Here is a 17,373-nt window from a genome sequence, read left to right as displayed (position 1 = left end):
CTCTCTCTGCCTGCTTGTGATCTCTGCCTGTCAAATAAATAATAAATAAAATCTTTTTTTTTTTTTTAAAGATTTTATTTATTTGTTTGACAGACAGAGATCACAAGTAGGCAGAGAGGCAGGCAGAGAGAGAGGGAGATGCAGGCTCCCTGATGAGCAGAGAACCCAATGCGGGGCTTGATCCCAGGACCCTGAGACCATGACCTGAGCTGAAGGCAGAGGCCCAACCCAATGAGCCACCCAGGCGCCCCAATAAATAAAATCTTTAAAAAAAAAAAAATGTTGAGCAAATACCTTAAACATGATCTCAATTTAAGGACTGAATAGATTTGGATACATTTTCAGATAAATCCCTTAGTATCTCAATTCACTAGTTGCTCTCCAAAACTTGGGAACTAAATAAAATACAAATCATATGGTAGTCCCTGCTACCTAAATTCAAGAACTAAATAGATTATACAGCAAGAAATGTTTGTAATTCCAAGAAGATAAATTTGATATGCTCCCCCCCAACCAAAGTAAAAAAAAAAAACCAAAAAACAAAAAAACCCCCCAACTACAGCACTTTAAACTTAATACTGTAACCCAAACCACGTGCAACAAAAAATAGATTAAAACTGGATTATATCAGGCGCCTGGGTGGCTCAGTTGGTTGAGAGACTGCCTTCAGCTCAGGTCATGATCGCAGAGTCCCAGGATCAAGTCCTGCATTGCACTCCCAGCTCCACGGGGAGTCTGCTTCTCTCTCTGACCTTCTTCCCTTTCCTGCTCTCTCTCACTTTCTATCAAGTAAATAAATAAATAAAATCTAAAAAAAAAACCGAACAAACCTGAATTATATCAAAATGAAAAATGTTTGTGCATCAAAGGACTTTATTAACAGAATGAAAAGACAACCTACAGAATGGAAGAAAATATTTGCCAACCATACATCTGATAAGGGACTTGTGATCCAGCAAATTCACCTCTGGGTATAACTCAAAAGAAATGAAATTAGTGCCTCAAAGAGGTATTTGTGGCCCATGTTCATAACAGCATTATTCACAACAGCCAAAAGGTAGAAGCAACCCAAGTGTCTGTCAACAGATAAATGGATAAACAATATGTAGTATATATTCATAATGGAGTATCATGCAGCCTTAAAAAAGAAATTCTGACACATTCTACAATATGGCTGAACCTTGAAGACATTATGTTAAGTGAAATAAGCCAGTCACGAAAGGGCAAATGATTCTACTAATATAAGGTACCTGGAGCAATCAAATTCAGTGACAGAAAGCAGACTGGTGGTTTCAGCGACTGAGGGGAAGGGAGTGTGGGGAGTTACTGTTCAATGGGCATGAGTCTTAGCTTTACAAGATGAAAAAAGTGCTGCAGATGGATGGGATGATAGTGACGGCTGCACAATGATGTGCACATACTTGGTGCCATTGAACTGAACACTTAAGGATAGTTAAGAGGATAAGTTTAATAATATGCAAATTTTATATAATTTTGCATATTATAAATTTATTACAAAATTTTAAAATGTATAACTGTAATATTATCAACATCAATTCCTAAATTTAATGGAGAGAAAGTGTTTCAGTAGTTCTAATTCTACTACTAACCTTATCTTGGACCAATTAATCTAAGACTGCTTATTCATCTAATAGAAGGGACTAGTCTGACTTGTAAATTTATATATTTTAAGAGTAGGAAAACTTTCTCTATAAAATCCGACATGGAAGTCAATACACTAAGAATATAAAAGTGGAGCTGTCCTGTTTAAAGTAACAGGGGACAGGAGAAACAGGGCAGGATGTCAGAGTAGAGGCCAGAGCCCAGCCCTTTAAGTTTTAGTTAATCTTCAGGGGCTTGGGTGGCTTAGTCAGTTACATGTCCAACTCTTAATATCTGCTCAGGCCTTGATCTCAGGGTTGTGAGTTTAAGCACCACATTGAAATAAACAATTTTTTTAAAAGTTTTAGTTAATCTTTATGGATCTCCCAGTTTACATGTTACTCTACGATTCCACACACAACTGAAACAAGTTGTAAAGCCATCTACTAGATGTATAGTACTAGTGTACAGTAAAATATCAGCATCTGAGTATTATTTATTTATTTATTTTTAAAAATTTTATTTATTCATTTGAGAGAGAGAGACAGCACAATCTGCAGGAGTAGCAGAGGGACAGGAAGAAGCAGGCTCTCCACTGAGCAGGGAGCCTAACACAGGGCTGGATCCCAGGACCCTGCGACCATGACCTAAGCTGAAGGCAGACACTTAACCAAGTGAACCCCCCAGGTGCCCCAGCATCTGAGTTTTAATTCCTGTTTCATGAGCCTATCAATCACAGTGACTTGAAAAAACTGATGCTATATAACAAGTTATTTTTTCTTTTAAAAAACACTGGGACTAGCCACTTCCTAATTACTACTTTCTTAAGTGGCATTTAAATAATTTACTCATTTAAATAATTTACCAACATATTTGACATTTTGTTACCTTGTTAAGTTTAGATGCCAGGGGATCTGCTGCCTCTTTCCTCTGTGTGTTGCCCATTGCTGCCAGCAAGCTCAGCTGAAACTGATCTTCCTTGCAGTTCATTTCATTCTTTGCAGTTAGTTGCATAAAGGAAATGGGGTCATCAGGCTGTACTGTCACATTCCTCTTTTCAGATTCTTTCTATGTTGAGAAAACAATACATCTCTCTTTAATATGGAAAAAAAGACAGTTTTCTGTAGACCTATAATAGGGACTGCCCTCATATAGAACTGAAAAACCAAGAGAATTTTTTAAAAACCCACAAACCACTTTTAGTAAGTACTCATAAATACCTTACCTTCTGGGATAATTTCTCTTCTTCAAGTTTAGCAGACAACATGTGAGAAAGGGACTGCCTGCACTCCTTATTGAAAATGTCATTCATTAAAGGTGAACATTCAGACAAGACCTTGAGGCACAGGGAAATTCGATCTACATCATCATCTGTAATTGGCTTCTTAGGAAGAGACGATTTTCCCAAATGAAGGATAGTGGCCATGAGCAACATAGCCTCAGCAACAAAAGACTAGAAAAGTAAAGAAATGGATTATTTACTGTCATGGTCCTCCAATTCAGTAATGTCACTTTATTGTAACTTCAAAATCCAAAAAATAAACCTAATTTTCACTTCACCCGAATAAGAATTCAAGTGCTTTAGATTTTTATCTCCATATGTTTGATGTCCCCTTTTCCTTCCTTTTTAACTGCCACCTTCCAAAACCTTCATTAACTTTCAACTGAAAAATAGCAACAGCTTTTTAACTGTTTTCCCTTACTCTAATCCCTTCACATGCTAATGCTCTTTTTAAAAATTCTAACTACAGGGGCACCAGTATGGCTCAGTTGGTTAAGCATCTGCCTTTGGCTCAGGTCAGGGTCCTGGGATAGAGCCTGGTATCAGGCTCCCTGCTCTGCGGGAAGCTTGCTTCTCCCTCTGCCTCTCCCTGCAGTTCCGCCTGCTTATGTTCTCTCTCTCCCTCTCTCTGTCAAATAAATAAATAAATTTTTCAAAAAAAAAAAAAAAGATTTTATTTATTTATTTGACAGAGATCACAAGTAGGCAGAGAGGCCAAGAGAAAGGAAGGGAAGCAGGCTCCCTGCTGAGCAGAGATCCCAGGACCCTGGGATCATAACCTGAGCCAAAGGCAGAGGCTTTAACCCACTGAGCCACCCAGGCGCCCATAAATAAATAAAATCTTTAAAAAAAATTTTTTTTTAAATTCCAACTACAGAAAAGTTAAAAGAATAGATACACTTTACCAGTTGCTTACATTATGCCGTATTTGCCTTCTTATTCTACCTATTCATGTACACCTACTTTTTTGGCTAAACATGAAAGAAGGGTTCTTTACCCTCTAAGCACTTTAGCATAAATCTCTTAAGAATCAGGACAGTTTCCTTTTGAACCACAGTATCATTATCTCACCTGAGAAACAAAGCAGTCCCCAAAACTGTCTGCAAATAAATTTTCCTAACGTCACCAAGTGTTTTTATGTTGTTTTTTTTTTTTTTTTAATACAGGATCAGCTTCATGCATTTTATTTGACTGTTATTCTCTTTAGTCCCTTTTAACCTAGACCAGTCCCCCTGATTCTTTGTATTGTTTCCCATCACAATGACTTTTTAAAAAAGGCTGGGCCAGTTTTGTAGAATGTTCCCCACTTTTGGTTAGAATACTAGATAGGTGATGTTTTATATCTCTTACTGTACTGCATTAGGAACACAAAATGTCAGGCTGCCCCATTATTGGTGGCACAAAGTGTGATCCCTTGCTGCTGCTATCTTAATCCTTATTGTGCACCAATCACTTCACTCTACATTCAGGTACCTTCAGTGACTTCCAATAGCCTTCATGTTGAAGTTTGTACTACCTAGCCTGCTATTCAGTTTCCACAAGTGACTCCAACTTGGTTTTTTAGTATTGTGTACAATTATCCAGACACATGCTCTATATCCCTGCCAACCCATCTTTGGCTAAATGATACTCTGCAAACATGCCTGAAAAGACTCCCAGAGGCCTGGGAACAAACGAGCAGAAGAATGAGTGTAATAATCCTGAGTCTGGATACAGTCTCCGGAAGAAGAAGAAAGGGGAAGAAACAGGAAAAAATAGCTACAGAATCATGGCCAAGGGGCACCTGGGTGGCTCAGTCATTAAGCGTCTGCATTCGGTTCAGGTCATGATCCCAGGGTCCTGGATCGAGCCCCACACTGGGCTCCCTGCTCAGCAGGAAGCCTGCTTCTCCCTCTCCCACTCCCCCTGCTTGTGTTCTTGCTCTTGCTCTCTCTGTCAAATAAATAAATAAAATCTTAAAAAAAAAAAATGGCCAAAAAGTACCCATATTTAATGAAAACTATAAACCTACACATCCAAGAAGCCCAATGAACCAGAAACAAAGGAAACATGAAGAAAACCACACCAAGACAAACCCTAATCAAAGTACTGAAACCTATGATAGAAAATCTAAAACCAGCCAGAGGGAACAGGATACATCCACATAGAGGTGTAAGAATGAAAGCAGGCTTCTCATCAGAAAGCCAGAAGATACGTGTGCTACATCTTTTTTTTTTCTTTTAAGATTTTATTTATTTATTTGAGAGAGAATGAGTGAGAGAGAGCATGAGAGAGGAGAAGGTCAGAGGGAGAAGCAAACTCCCCAAGGAGCTGGGAGTCCGATGTGGGACTCGATTCTGGAAGTCCGAGATCATGACCTGAGCCGAAGGCAGTTGCTCAACCAACTAAGCCACCCAGGCGCCCTTTGTGCTACATCTTTATAGTAAACTGCAGCCAGAAGACAATGTAGTAACCTCTTTATAGAACAAAAAGAAAAAATCCATATAGAATTCTATATCCATAAAGGCATCTTTCAAAAATGAAGGAAAAATAAGGCTACTTCAGACAAACAAAAACCAAGACAATTAATTGTCAACAGACATCATATAAGAAAAGTAAAAGCAAAGGGTACCTGGGTAGCTCAGTTGGTTAAGCATCTATCTTCAGCTTAGGTCATGATCCCAGGGTTCTGGGATCGAGTCCCGTATTGGGCTGTCTGCTCAGAAGAGAGCCTGCTTCTCCCTCTGCCTCTGCCCCTTTCCCCACCCCCAACTAGTGCTCTCACTTGCTCTCTTGCTCTTAAATAAATAAATAACTTTTTAAAAAGTCTCTTATTAGGGGTGCCTGAGTTGCTCAGTGGGTTAAAATCTATGCCTTCAGCTCAGGTCATGATCTCAGGGTCCTGGGATCGAGCTCCACATCGGGCTCTCTGCTTAGCAGGGAGCCAGCTTCCCCCTCTCTCTGTGCCTGCCTCTCTGCCTGCTTGTGATCTATCAAATAAATAAATAAAATCTTTTTTTTTAAAGTCTCTTATTAACAAAATACTAAAGCAAAGCCTTTAATATTTGGTATATAAAAGGTATACAACCAGGGAAACTCTAGAAAAGGCGTAAGTGAAGGAGAGTCAGGGAAGTGATAAACAACCCAACTTCTGGCCTTGTACTACATGTGACAAACTTCATGAATCAGTTACTAGTAAACTGGTTCTCTTTAACAAGTATCAACAAATGCACAAATGGTCTCCCAGTTTGCAGAACTGAGCAGCTATTCCATGAAAAGAAATCAAACTGGACCCAGATACAAATCTTTGGAGACTTTTAAAAAAGCAAAATTTAAAGAACAGACAATTACTCTGTGACAAAAACCTAAATAAAGAAACAGCCCACAGAGAGCTGCAAAATAATTATCACCCACAAATCAAAATAAATTGATAAAAAAGAGATAAAGAGGGGCGCCTGGGTGGCTCAGTGGGTTAAGCCGCTGCCTTCGGCTCAGGTCATGATCTCAGGGTCCTGGGATCGAGTCCCGCATTGGGCTCTCTGCTCAGCAGGGAGCCTGCTTCCCCCCCCTCTCTTTCTACCTGCTTCTCTATCTACTTGTGATTCCTCTCTGTCAAATAAATAAATAAAATCTTTAAAAAAAAGAAAAAAAAAGAGATAAAGAAGGGCACCTGGGAGGCTCAGTCGGTTAAGCATCTGCCTTAGGCTTAGGTCGTGATCCCAGGGTTCTGAGATGGCCTGAGCTGGGCTCTCTGCTCAGTAGGGGGCCTGTTTCTCCCTCTCCCTCTCTGTCTAATAAATAAATAAATAATCTTTTTTTTTTTTTTTTAAAGAGAGATAATACACCTCATAATTTACTTGGCTCTCTAAATCTCACGACTCTCTTCATGATGGAATTTTTAAAAAAATCCTTTTGAAAATTCCAATCTAAAATGGGAGCTTAAGTAAATGAAGGAATCTAATGGACTACTATACAGCTATTAAATACAAGGATTAGGAAGGTCGTAGAGGAACATGGGACTGTTTGCTAAAATGTGAAGTGAAGCTGCAGTGCTATAAAACACAGAATGATCAATACTGGGGAAAACATTGTTCCACAGAGAAAAGCTGTATTAAACTCTTTCAGGAGAAGGAAGGATTTTTGTTATCATATTTGGTAATATAATTCTATCTTTTGATGTTTCTATCTCCACTATAATTTTTTTTTTTTTAAGATTTTATTTATTTGTCAGAGAGAGAGGGAGAGAGAATGAGCACAGGCAGACAGAATGGCAGGCAGAGGCAGAGGTTGAAGCAGGCTCCCTGCCCAGCAAGGAGCCCGATGTGGGACTCGATCCCAGGATGCAGGATCATGACCTGAGCCAAAGGCAGCTGCTTAACCAACTGAGCCACCCAGGAGCCCCTCCACTATAATATTAATAAGATTTGTACTTCAGTCCTCTTGCCACGAGTGATTTTTTTTCTTAGTTTTTATATATCACTTCTTATTTTAACAATTTAAAAATGAATAAAAATTAAACACATTCACAGGCACCTGGGTGGCTCAGTGGGTTATGCTGCTGCCTTTGGCTCAGGTCATGATCTCAGGGTCCTGGGATCGAGTCCCGCATTGGGCTCTCTACTCAGCAGGGAGCCTGCTTCCCTCTCTGCCTTTCTGCCTACTTGTGATCTCTGTCAGATAAATAAATGTAATCTTTAAAAAAAAAAAAAACATATTTGCAATTCCTTTTTTCTTTTCTTTTTTTTTTTAAGATTTTTACCATCCATTTGAAAGACAGAGAGACAGTGAGAGCAGGAACACAAGCAGGGGGAGTGGGAGAGGGAGAAGCAGGCTTCCTACTGAGCCCAGAGCCTGATGTGGGGCTTGATCCCATAACCTCAGGACCACAACCCAAAGCCAAGGCAGACGCCCAACCAACTGAGCCACCCAGGTGCCTCCGCATTCACAATTCTACCACAGAAAGGTTTTTTTAAATGAAGGCAAAGTGAAGATTTTTTTCAGACAAATGAAAGCTGACAGAATTCTTTATGAACAGACATGAATTGTAAGAATGATCAAGTTCTTTAGGCAGAAAGAATCATTTGGAAATCTGAATTTACACAAAAGAATGAAAATGAAAAGCCCCATAAATGGCAAATATGTGGGTAAATATAAGACTGTTTTCTCATTAAAAAAAAAAAAAAAAAAAAGAATATTGACTATTGGGGGCACCTGGGTGGCTCAGTGGGTCAAGGCTCTGCCTTCAGCTCAGGTCATTATCTCAGGGTCCTGGGATCAAGCCCCACATTGGGCTCTCTGCTCAGCAGGGAGCCGGCTTCCCCTCTCTCTCTGCCTGTCTCTCTGCCTACTTGTGATTTCTCTGTCAAATTAAAAAATAAAAAAGAATATTGACTATTTACAACAGATAAATACGTAAACAAAAACAGCACATTATACAAGCTTAAAAAGGAAAGAAATTCTGACACACGCTACTATATGGATGACCTTTTTTTTAAAAAAGAGTTTTATTTAGGGGTGCCTGGGTGGCTCAGTGGATTAAGCCACTGCCTTTGGCTCAGGTCATGATCTCGGGGTCCTGGGATCGAGTCCGGGGAGCCTGCTTCCCTCTATCTCCCTCTCTGCCTGCCTCTCCGTCTGCTTGTGATCTCTCTCTGTCAAATAAACAAATAAAATCTTAAAAATAAAAAAAGAGTTTATTTATTTGACATAGAGAGTGAGCGATCACAAGTAGGTAGAGGGGGGAAGCAGGCTCCCAGCTGAGCCGAGAACCCAATGCGGGACTCCATCCCAGGACCCTGAGATCATGACCTGAGCTGAAGACATAGGCTTAACCCACTGAGCCACCCAGGCGCCCCATATATGGATGGACTTTGAAAACATTATGCTAAGCAAAATAAACCAATCATGAAGGACAAATTTTTATGATTCTACTTATATGAGGTATGTAGAATAGGCAAATTCATAGAGGCAGAAGGCAGAATGGTGGTTGCCAGGGACTGGTGGGGAGGACTATGAGAGGATTATTGTTCACTAGGTACAGTTTCAATTTGGGATAATGACGTTCTGAAGATGGATGGTGGTAATAGCCGTGCAACAATATGAACATACTTAATGTCACTGAGTGGCACTTTTAAAAATGGTTAAAATGGTAAACTTTACATTAAGTATATTTTACTGTAAAGAAAAAAAATGCCAAAAAAATGTCACCCAGAAAGGTACTTGAACTTTGTCCTATTCCCACCTCTCGACTTCTTACAACTAATTATGCCCCCCTTCATACCCAAGCCCAGCCATATACTAGATAAATAAGAAATGTAAAAAAATATAAAAATAAAATAAATGATGCATATATATGTATATAAATACACATACACAAATAATTTTTAACTGTTCAAAGCAAAAATAATAGCAATGCATGTTAGGGCTGATAGCATGACACACAGAAATAAAAGGCAGGAAAACAGCACAAAAGGTTGGGGAAAATGGAAATGGGATTACTGTCAATGAGTGTACAGTCAGAATGGGTCAGAAGCTATGATGAAGGCATAAACTGTAGAAATGAAAACACATTTAAGAGACATTTCCGGGACAAAACAGACAATGACTCTTTGGATGAAAATGCTTGAGAGAGAGGTCTTTCCTTCTCTGGGCCTTGACTGGTCCTAGCAAGCAAATGACTGACTTCATAAGCCCTTACATCTCTTCCACTGGACTAATCACAAGGTAACATTATTGTTATTAGTTTGTCAATTTTACAATAACATTTTATTACTATGTCCATTTCCCCATTACATAAGCTCTTTAATAATAAGAACTTCAGCATTCACTTTTAGGTCCTTCACTGTCCAATGCATATGGTAGGCACTCAACATTTGCTGGGTAAATGAAGGATAAATGAACTTACATTTTGCTTTTTCTTCTCTTGAACCAAAGCTACATAGCGCAAGGCAATCTTGGTCAGAGTTGTGGCAAGGGAGGCAGCAACAAAGAAATCTCCATCCAAAAGGAAGCCTCTCAGGGGAGGTCTGCAAAGCAATCAAAGAAAATGAAATCCAATAATTTCTTAAGCAGCATACAGCTTTTGCAAAAAATGATTCAAATAAGCCTACTTAACACTCTCACTGCTACCCTTCAGTGAAGAGGATATCAATTAGCTCCCTCTTTAGCTTTTAGAAGGAAAATGGAAAAAGGAAAATATACATGGTTTTATAACTTATCTTCAAAAGAACTAGAGCCAAGTAAATATGGAAAGAGAAAATGATTTCAAGTCTATGCACTAGAGCCAAAGAGCATTCAAATTCTGGTTTATCTATTTATTGTGTCCCTATGGGTCAGTTACAAACCTTCCTAAGCCTCAGATTCCTCTTCTGTAAAATGGGGATAATAATAAACTGTATCTCAATGAGTTGCTGAAGATTACAAGGGACAAACTACTTAGTACAATGCCTAATATATAGTAAGCAATGATTAAAATTTTAGGCATTATTTTTGTCATGTTCATTATAATACTGGAGAGCAAAATAAGGCAAAAAAATTTAAAATTCTATTCCATCAATTAGGTGGAAAATCTTCAAAATATGTTTCCCAAGCACTAACAAAGGCAACAAAATTCACAGTTACCTCCACTTAGCATTTTCTTTAGATATTCTTTTTAGGATTATATTTATTTGAGAGAGAGAACGCATGCACAAACAGGGAGAGGGACAGAGGGAGAGAGAGAGAGGCAGACTCCCTGCTGACTGGAGAGCCTGATGTGGGGCTTGATCCCAGAACCCTGAGCCAAAAATCAGATGCTTAACTGACTGAGCCCCCCAGGTGCCGCTCCACTTAGCAATTTCTATATGAGCAATATAATTTTAAATAGAATAGTTATTTCAATGAAAACAGTTTTAGGAAGCAGAGGAGTAAAACCATCAATGTAATTCCTGAGAGAAATTAAACCTCCTTTCAAGTATCTTATTTATTTATTTTTTTTTAAAGATTTTATTTATTTATTTGACAGAGAGAGATCACAAGTAGGCAGAGAGGCAGGCAGAGAGAGAGAGGAGGAAGCAGGCCCCCTGCCGAGCAGAGAGCCCGATTCGGGACTCGATCCCAGGACCCTGAGATCATGACCTGAGCCAAAGGCAGCGGCTTAACCCACTGAGCCACCCAGGCACCCTCCTTTCAAGTATCTTAAATGCCAAAGATTTCCAAAAGGCAAGTAAGAGGGAAAAAAAATCATTTGACTGTACTATACTCAGGAGTAATAGTTTAATAAAAAGTATAGATGGTAGGGCACAGGTGCTGCAGATTACCTTTCTTCTTCTTTCTTTGTGGGTCGAGAACTGCTAAGTGCACTCTGAGTTGCATAGGTGCCCATCTCAGTTACCAACTTCTGAACCGGCCCCACAGTTATTTCCTCTTCAGGTTTTAATTCGCCAGCTTCTTTCTTTATTTCTGACTCTACAATTGGGATCTAAAAATCAATTGGAAACATCAGTCTAGTAATATATCAATAGCAAGCAAAATCATATTTATTCAATCATTTCTACGGAGAAAGCAATTCCCCCAATGGGATTTTTGCAACTCTGCATTCAATCTTCTTTCCTTCCCAAGGAAAGAAATTTTTCTTTTTTTCCTAAGTAAAACTCCTTTTTTTCCTTTTCTTCCTAAGTGAAAAACCTCAAGTCCAGTCACGCTAAGAAATTTATATCCAAGGTTTTGGAGTTAATTAATGGTGGAAACAAGACTGTAACCCAGATCTCCTCACAAACACTGTTCTTCCTATTCTACCATATGGTTATTTGCATGAGGAAACACTGCCCGTTTTAGTACATTAATACTCTAATGTTAGCATGGTTCTTGTAATACTTGCATTCTCCTTTCAGAATACACAGGCGAACACAGAGTTTTAAAAGTCTTTGCTTTTTTTACACAAATAATCTTTTCTTCAAATAGAATCTTACCTGAAAGGGTAAAGAAGACAGACAATAGAACAGGTGTTATGGATCCATGCCCCTAATACCCCACAGCCTCTAAGCTTTATCTGGGTAATTAAAACACATTTTTTAGTGTTTTTAACTCCAACACTACTAAATAAAAATACAAAAGCAAACCACCACATAAAAGTCAGATTTACTAAAGTAAAAATAACCATATATAGTAGCATTTACTGAAGTAAAACATACCTCCCCAAGGGACCTGCGGACCTCAGTCATCACACTCTGAATGTCTTCCTTGGTACTACAGTATTCTCCCAGGATCCATAATGCTCCTCGGTAAATCCTAAGGGAAGAACAAGTTCTGAAACACTGACATTGCTAACAAATCTTAAAGGAGAGATCTTTCTCTGTGAATTTAAGCTCAAGCAGAAAACAAGATTCTGCAGTTCCAAGGGACTACACATGAAATTTTAAGAAGGAAGGTAACAAAGACATTAAGTTTGATTCTCTCCAGAAATCACAAGCTTCAAAAGGAAAGTAAGTATTCTCACCATTATTATTAGGAACATCTTAAAATTGGTAAACTCGTTAGTAAAAATAACAAAATATCTCCCAGAAAGGGGTTATCCTCCATTTAGGAAAGAGTTAAGGTAACCTTTATCATTTACTATTATAAAAAATATATAACTTTGATGTAAAAAGTAATTCACTTTTTATCTGTAGTCACTGGAAAGAAAAGGCAAGATGCTCAATAGGATCATGGATAAGGAAGGAGTGCAAAGGATCAGTAATTAAAACACTCCAAAAACATAAAGAAAGCAACAATTCTCTAGTTGAGTGTTAAACTGAATAAAGTCTTCAGTTACCTTTTCTTTAAGATTATCATTAAATTTATTCAAGAGAACATTTTAGAAACTAAAGTTCTGAGAGATGATAACCATTAAAGGCAAAACTTTGGTATGTTTTTTTTTTTTTCCTCACAAAGGAAGCAATCTTTCTCACTTCCATAAATATCAAAACATTATATCGTAAAAACAATTTTACAGTGGACCTTTCTTTTCTATCCAACATGGATATAATACAAGTCTAGTATACTCTATTCATCAGGTCCTTTAAATGAAGTAAATTTGGATGCAACAATCCTTTCTCATTAGCAAAGGCTATTTAAGGGAAATGTATTATGTCAGATTTAGTCTGCATTTTCAATCCCTCACTTTAATAAATACTAATGGGGGATATAAATAATGATATTCCAAAAGTGATAAACTTTAAAAATATGTTCCTTAGTCACTTGATGATTCACCATGCTTTAGAGGAAATAAGGGTAGAGAAACCTAGCTAAATCACACTTACAAAAGCAAATTTTTGTGCACAGATTATGGATTTACTGAGGGTGGGGTGAGGGGATGTCTATTGTGATACTTATATTGACGTGAGTATCTTGATTCATTTCTTCTCCCTTACATTTTCAATCCACTGACCCTTTAAAGATAGAAACTGGTAAATTGCTTACTTGACCTTACATTTAAACAGACTTTAAACCTACTTGACAGATTTAATAGCATGAAAGACTTCAAGCATCTTCTCAACAATAAGCATTCTCAGGTTATCAAAGCGCTGAATGGCTTCACGAACAAACTCCAATACATCAGCAGCTGCTGCTTCATTATTGTCACTAAGAAATTCCATTAACTGAAAGGGAAAAAAAAGAACAAGATAAAGAATTTTTTAAAAAGATTTATTTAGGGGCGCCTGGGTGGCTCAGTGGTTTGGGCTGCAGCCTTCGGCTCGGGTCATGATCTCAGGGTCCTGGGATCGAGCCCTGCATCGGGCTCTCTGCTCCACAGGAAGCCTGCTTCTCTCTCTCTCTCTCTCTCTGCCTGCCTCTCTGCTTACTTGTGATCTCTGTCTGTCAAATAAATAAATAAAATCTTTAAAAATAAATAAATAAATAAAAAGATTTATTTATTTATTTGAGAGAGAGCGAGGGACATGTGCACACAAGTCAGGAGAAGGGCAGAGGAAGAGGGAGAGAAAGAATTTCAAGCAGACCCTACACTGAGCACTGAGTCCTACATAGGACTCAATCTCGGGACCCTGAGATCATGACCTGAGCTGAAATCAAGAGTCAGAGATCTAACTGACTGAGCCATCCAGGCACCCCATAAGTTATACAGTTTTCAGAAAGAAAACTATCAAAGTTTTAAGAACTAAACAACTTTACAAAGAATATAGTAATTTTAAAACATAAAATCTAAGTTGAGAAACACGCACTACTGTGTAAAGGAGGTCAAAATGTCTTTTCTGGGTTTTGTGCAGCCAAGTTTACAACAAAAAAACTCACTACAAAACAAAAGCTGGAAATATGCAACTCAAAATAAATTAATTGGATACTTCTAAGTTGTAACTAAAAGTAAAATCATTTCAGAGAAAATCTGGGGTCCAAAGACAATATTTCAAATTACAATAACCTATCTCATCTATCTGACAGTGGCAGAATCAATGATTCTAAATATATGTATTTTTCTTATAACAAAAATCCTTCAACTTTAAAGAGGTAAAACTATTTTAAAGAAATACTTGTTTGTGCTACTGAATGATATTTATACATAGCATAATTTTACCATAGGTAACTGTAACAAACATCAATTATAATAATATGCTGAGGTATTTTTGTCATTATATTTTTGTGTGTTTACTTTTTTGATGAAGAAGTAAGAGAAAGAAGTCAGATTCTTTATTCTTCTGTACTTAAGGGTGAACAGAAAGATCATTTTGACCACAAGATTTAGTGATTCTACTAGATAGTTTAACTGCTAAATAACTAAAACTTTATACTCCTTTAGAGAATTTCAAAATTAAAGTAATCAGAATTACATACCACAGGAATAACATTTGCAGCCATATCTGGAAATCGGACAGAACAGGAGTGCAATGTTCTCACAAGGAGTTGTCTGTATTTGTCAGTATCTTCATGCTCAGACACATTATTTGTTTTAATCACTTCCTTCTTCAAAACAATAACCAACTAGAGAACAAAGTAAAAATAAGTGGGAATTATACCATGTTTGGCCTGACAGCTTACAACAGTGCTGTCAGAGTTTTGTTTTACCTCTTCAACATTCCTAGAAGAGACGAGATCCAGTGCTAACTGCAGAGTTTTCTTGCGTACTTCTAAGTCTGGTGTGCTCAGTACTCTCAGGATATCCATAACCAAATCCTGAGAAAGAACAAGAAATCCAGAATTAACACCAACATTAAGAGAAAAAAATCTTAACCACAGAATGGAGGGTTCTCACCATCACCACCTTAATTCTTTATCAATAATAAAATCACTGGTAGTGGAAAAACCAGGTATTTTGCGTATCCTGATATAACACGGTATGAAGTATATATCACATATAATGCATTCAAACTGCAAATGTTTACTGTGACTCTATCAAGCTTTAGATCAAACTCATAGTTTATTGTAAATTCAGAAGTTAGAGAAACAAACTAAACGACACCACCAAAAAGTAATCAGATGTATCTTCAAGGAGTGGCCTCTTACAGGACAATTGGTCTGGTCTCTTCAACAAGGCCACGTCATGAAAAAAATTACTGCTCCAATTGAAACATCAAGGACATAGCCAAGTAAGATATATGGTCATGACTGTACAAACCAAACAAAGGGGTATTTCAGGGACACTTGGGGAAATCTGACTTTGGAGTTGGTCCTGGATAATATTAAGAAACTATTAATTTCGGGGTGCCTGGGTCGCTCAGTTGGTTGAGTGATTGCCTTCAGCTCAGGTCATAATCATGGAGTCCCAGGACCGAGTCCCACATCAGGCTCCCTGCTCAACAGGGAGTCTGTGTCTCCCGCTGACTTCTCTCATGCTCTCTCTCTCTCTCAAATAAATAAATAAAATCTTAAAAAAACAAAAAACAAAAAAAGAAACTAGGGGCGTCTGGGTGGCTCAGTGGGTTATATCCTCTGCCTTCGGCTCAGGTCATGATCCCAGGGTCCTGGGATCGAGCCCCACATCGGGCTCTCTGCTCTGTGGGGAGCCTGCTTCCTCCTCTCTCTCTCTCTCTGCCTGCCTCTCTGCCTACTTGTGATCTCTGCCTGTCAAATAAATAAATAAAATCTTTAAAAAAAAAAAAAAGATGGGGTGCCTGGGTGGCTCAGTGGGTTAAAGCCTCTGCCTTTAGCTCAGGTCATGATCTTAGGGCCCTGGGATCAAGCCCCACGTTGGGCTCTCTGCTCAGTGGGAAGTCTGCTTCCTCCTCTCTCTCTACCTGCCTCTCTGTCTACTTGTGGTCTCTGTCAAATAAATAAATAAAAATCTTAAAAAAAATAAAAAACTTAAAAAAATAAACTACTGGGATGCCTGGGTGGCTCAGTTGGTTAAGCAGCTGCCTTCGGCTCAGGTCATGATCCCAGCGTCCTGGGATCGAGTCCCACATCGGGCTCCTTGCTCAGCGGGGAGCCTGCTTCTCCCTCTGCCTCTGCCTGCCATTCTGTCTGCCTGTGCTCGCTCTCTCCCCCGCCCTCTGATAAATAAATAAATCTTTAAAAAAAAAAAACTACTAATTTCATTAAGCGAGATGTTATTTTCACTCTTCAGGAAAATGTAATGTTTTACTGGCACATATTTTAAAAAACACTATGGCAGATAAAGATTTTAAAATACAGCAAAACTAATTTATAAGTGATTTTACTTAAAATTTTATTTAAAAAAAATTTCACTGATAAAAAGTTCTAAAAACTGGGGTGCCTAGGCAGTTCAGTGGGTTAAACCCTCTGCCTTCAGCTTGGGTCATGGTCCCAGGGTCCTGGGATCGAGCCCCACATCGGGCTTTCTGCTTAGCAGGGAGCCTGCTTCCACCTCTCTCTCTCTCTCTACCTGCCTCTCTGCCTACTTATGATCTTTGTCTGTCAAATAAATAAATAAAATCTTAAAAAAAAAAAAAGAAATATTTTTCATGGCAAATTCTCTAAAAGGCTATGCTGATTCAAGTGTACACCTTAGCTGACCAAAATTTAAAATACCCAGTCTCCAAGAATTTAAATTAACCAAGATAGCAAGGCTTGAGTGTTACCTCAATTTGAGAAAGATTTTATCTAGGATTTCTCTCTTTCAGGTAACAGTTACCTGTAGTACTCGTTCATGAGCAGGATGCTCTTTTAATTCTATCAATCGATCCAGAACTATGAGTTTTACATTGTTGTCACTCTCCTTAATAATTAAATCAATGTAACACTGAGCAGCAGCCTATATAAAAAAAAAAGAAACACATTTTAGGAACACATTAATCCATCTTAAACATAGACCCTGAAAATAAGAAGAAAAAAAAAAAAGCTTCCAAAGAAGCCAAAATACATTAACTACTCCTGCACTAAAAGTTTATGCATTTTCCTCAAAGGAATGTGTTCCTTTGTTCCCTAAATTCTAATAAATCTCATTATTTTCAAGTTTAAAAAAGTTAAGAAGAATCACAAGTTGAAAGAACGAAAAGGGATGGCTATAGACAGAAATACTAACAGTCAAAAATTAAGGGTTGAAGCAAAGGAACAAGGCAGAAAAAAGCAGACAGAGTATC

At 38.2% G+C, this 17,373-nt stretch overlaps 1 protein-coding gene across 1 annotated transcript in view; it reads right to left on the bottom strand.

Annotated features, from left to right (window-relative positions):
* Positions 1 to 17,373, bottom strand: part of COPB1 (COPI coat complex subunit beta 1) — a 40,818-nt gene that overhangs the window by 9,168 nt on the left and 14,277 nt on the right. The window contains exons 8-16 of the mRNA XM_059407946.1: positions 16,926 to 17,045; positions 14,900 to 15,007; positions 14,669 to 14,815; positions 13,334 to 13,479; positions 12,034 to 12,130; positions 11,161 to 11,321; positions 9,768 to 9,888; positions 2,828 to 3,055; positions 2,491 to 2,670 (exon numbers count right to left, since the gene is read on the bottom strand). Of these exons, the coding sequence (XP_059263929.1) occupies positions 2,491 to 2,670; positions 2,828 to 3,055; positions 9,768 to 9,888; positions 11,161 to 11,321; positions 12,034 to 12,130; positions 13,334 to 13,479; positions 14,669 to 14,815; positions 14,900 to 15,007; positions 16,926 to 17,045 (1,308 nt within the window). The remainder of the gene's footprint in view (positions 1 to 2,490; positions 2,671 to 2,827; positions 3,056 to 9,767; positions 9,889 to 11,160; positions 11,322 to 12,033; positions 12,131 to 13,333; positions 13,480 to 14,668; positions 14,816 to 14,899; positions 15,008 to 16,925; positions 17,046 to 17,373) is intronic.

The sequence above is a fragment of the Mustela nigripes genome, chromosome 1 (genome assembly GCF_022355385.1).
Source record: "Mustela nigripes isolate SB6536 chromosome 1, MUSNIG.SB6536, whole genome shotgun sequence".
NCBI classification, from domain to species: domain Eukaryota; kingdom Metazoa; phylum Chordata; class Mammalia; order Carnivora; family Mustelidae; genus Mustela; species Mustela nigripes.
Note: the sequence above shows the minus strand (reverse complement) of the source record. Positions and strands in the feature narration are given on the sequence as shown.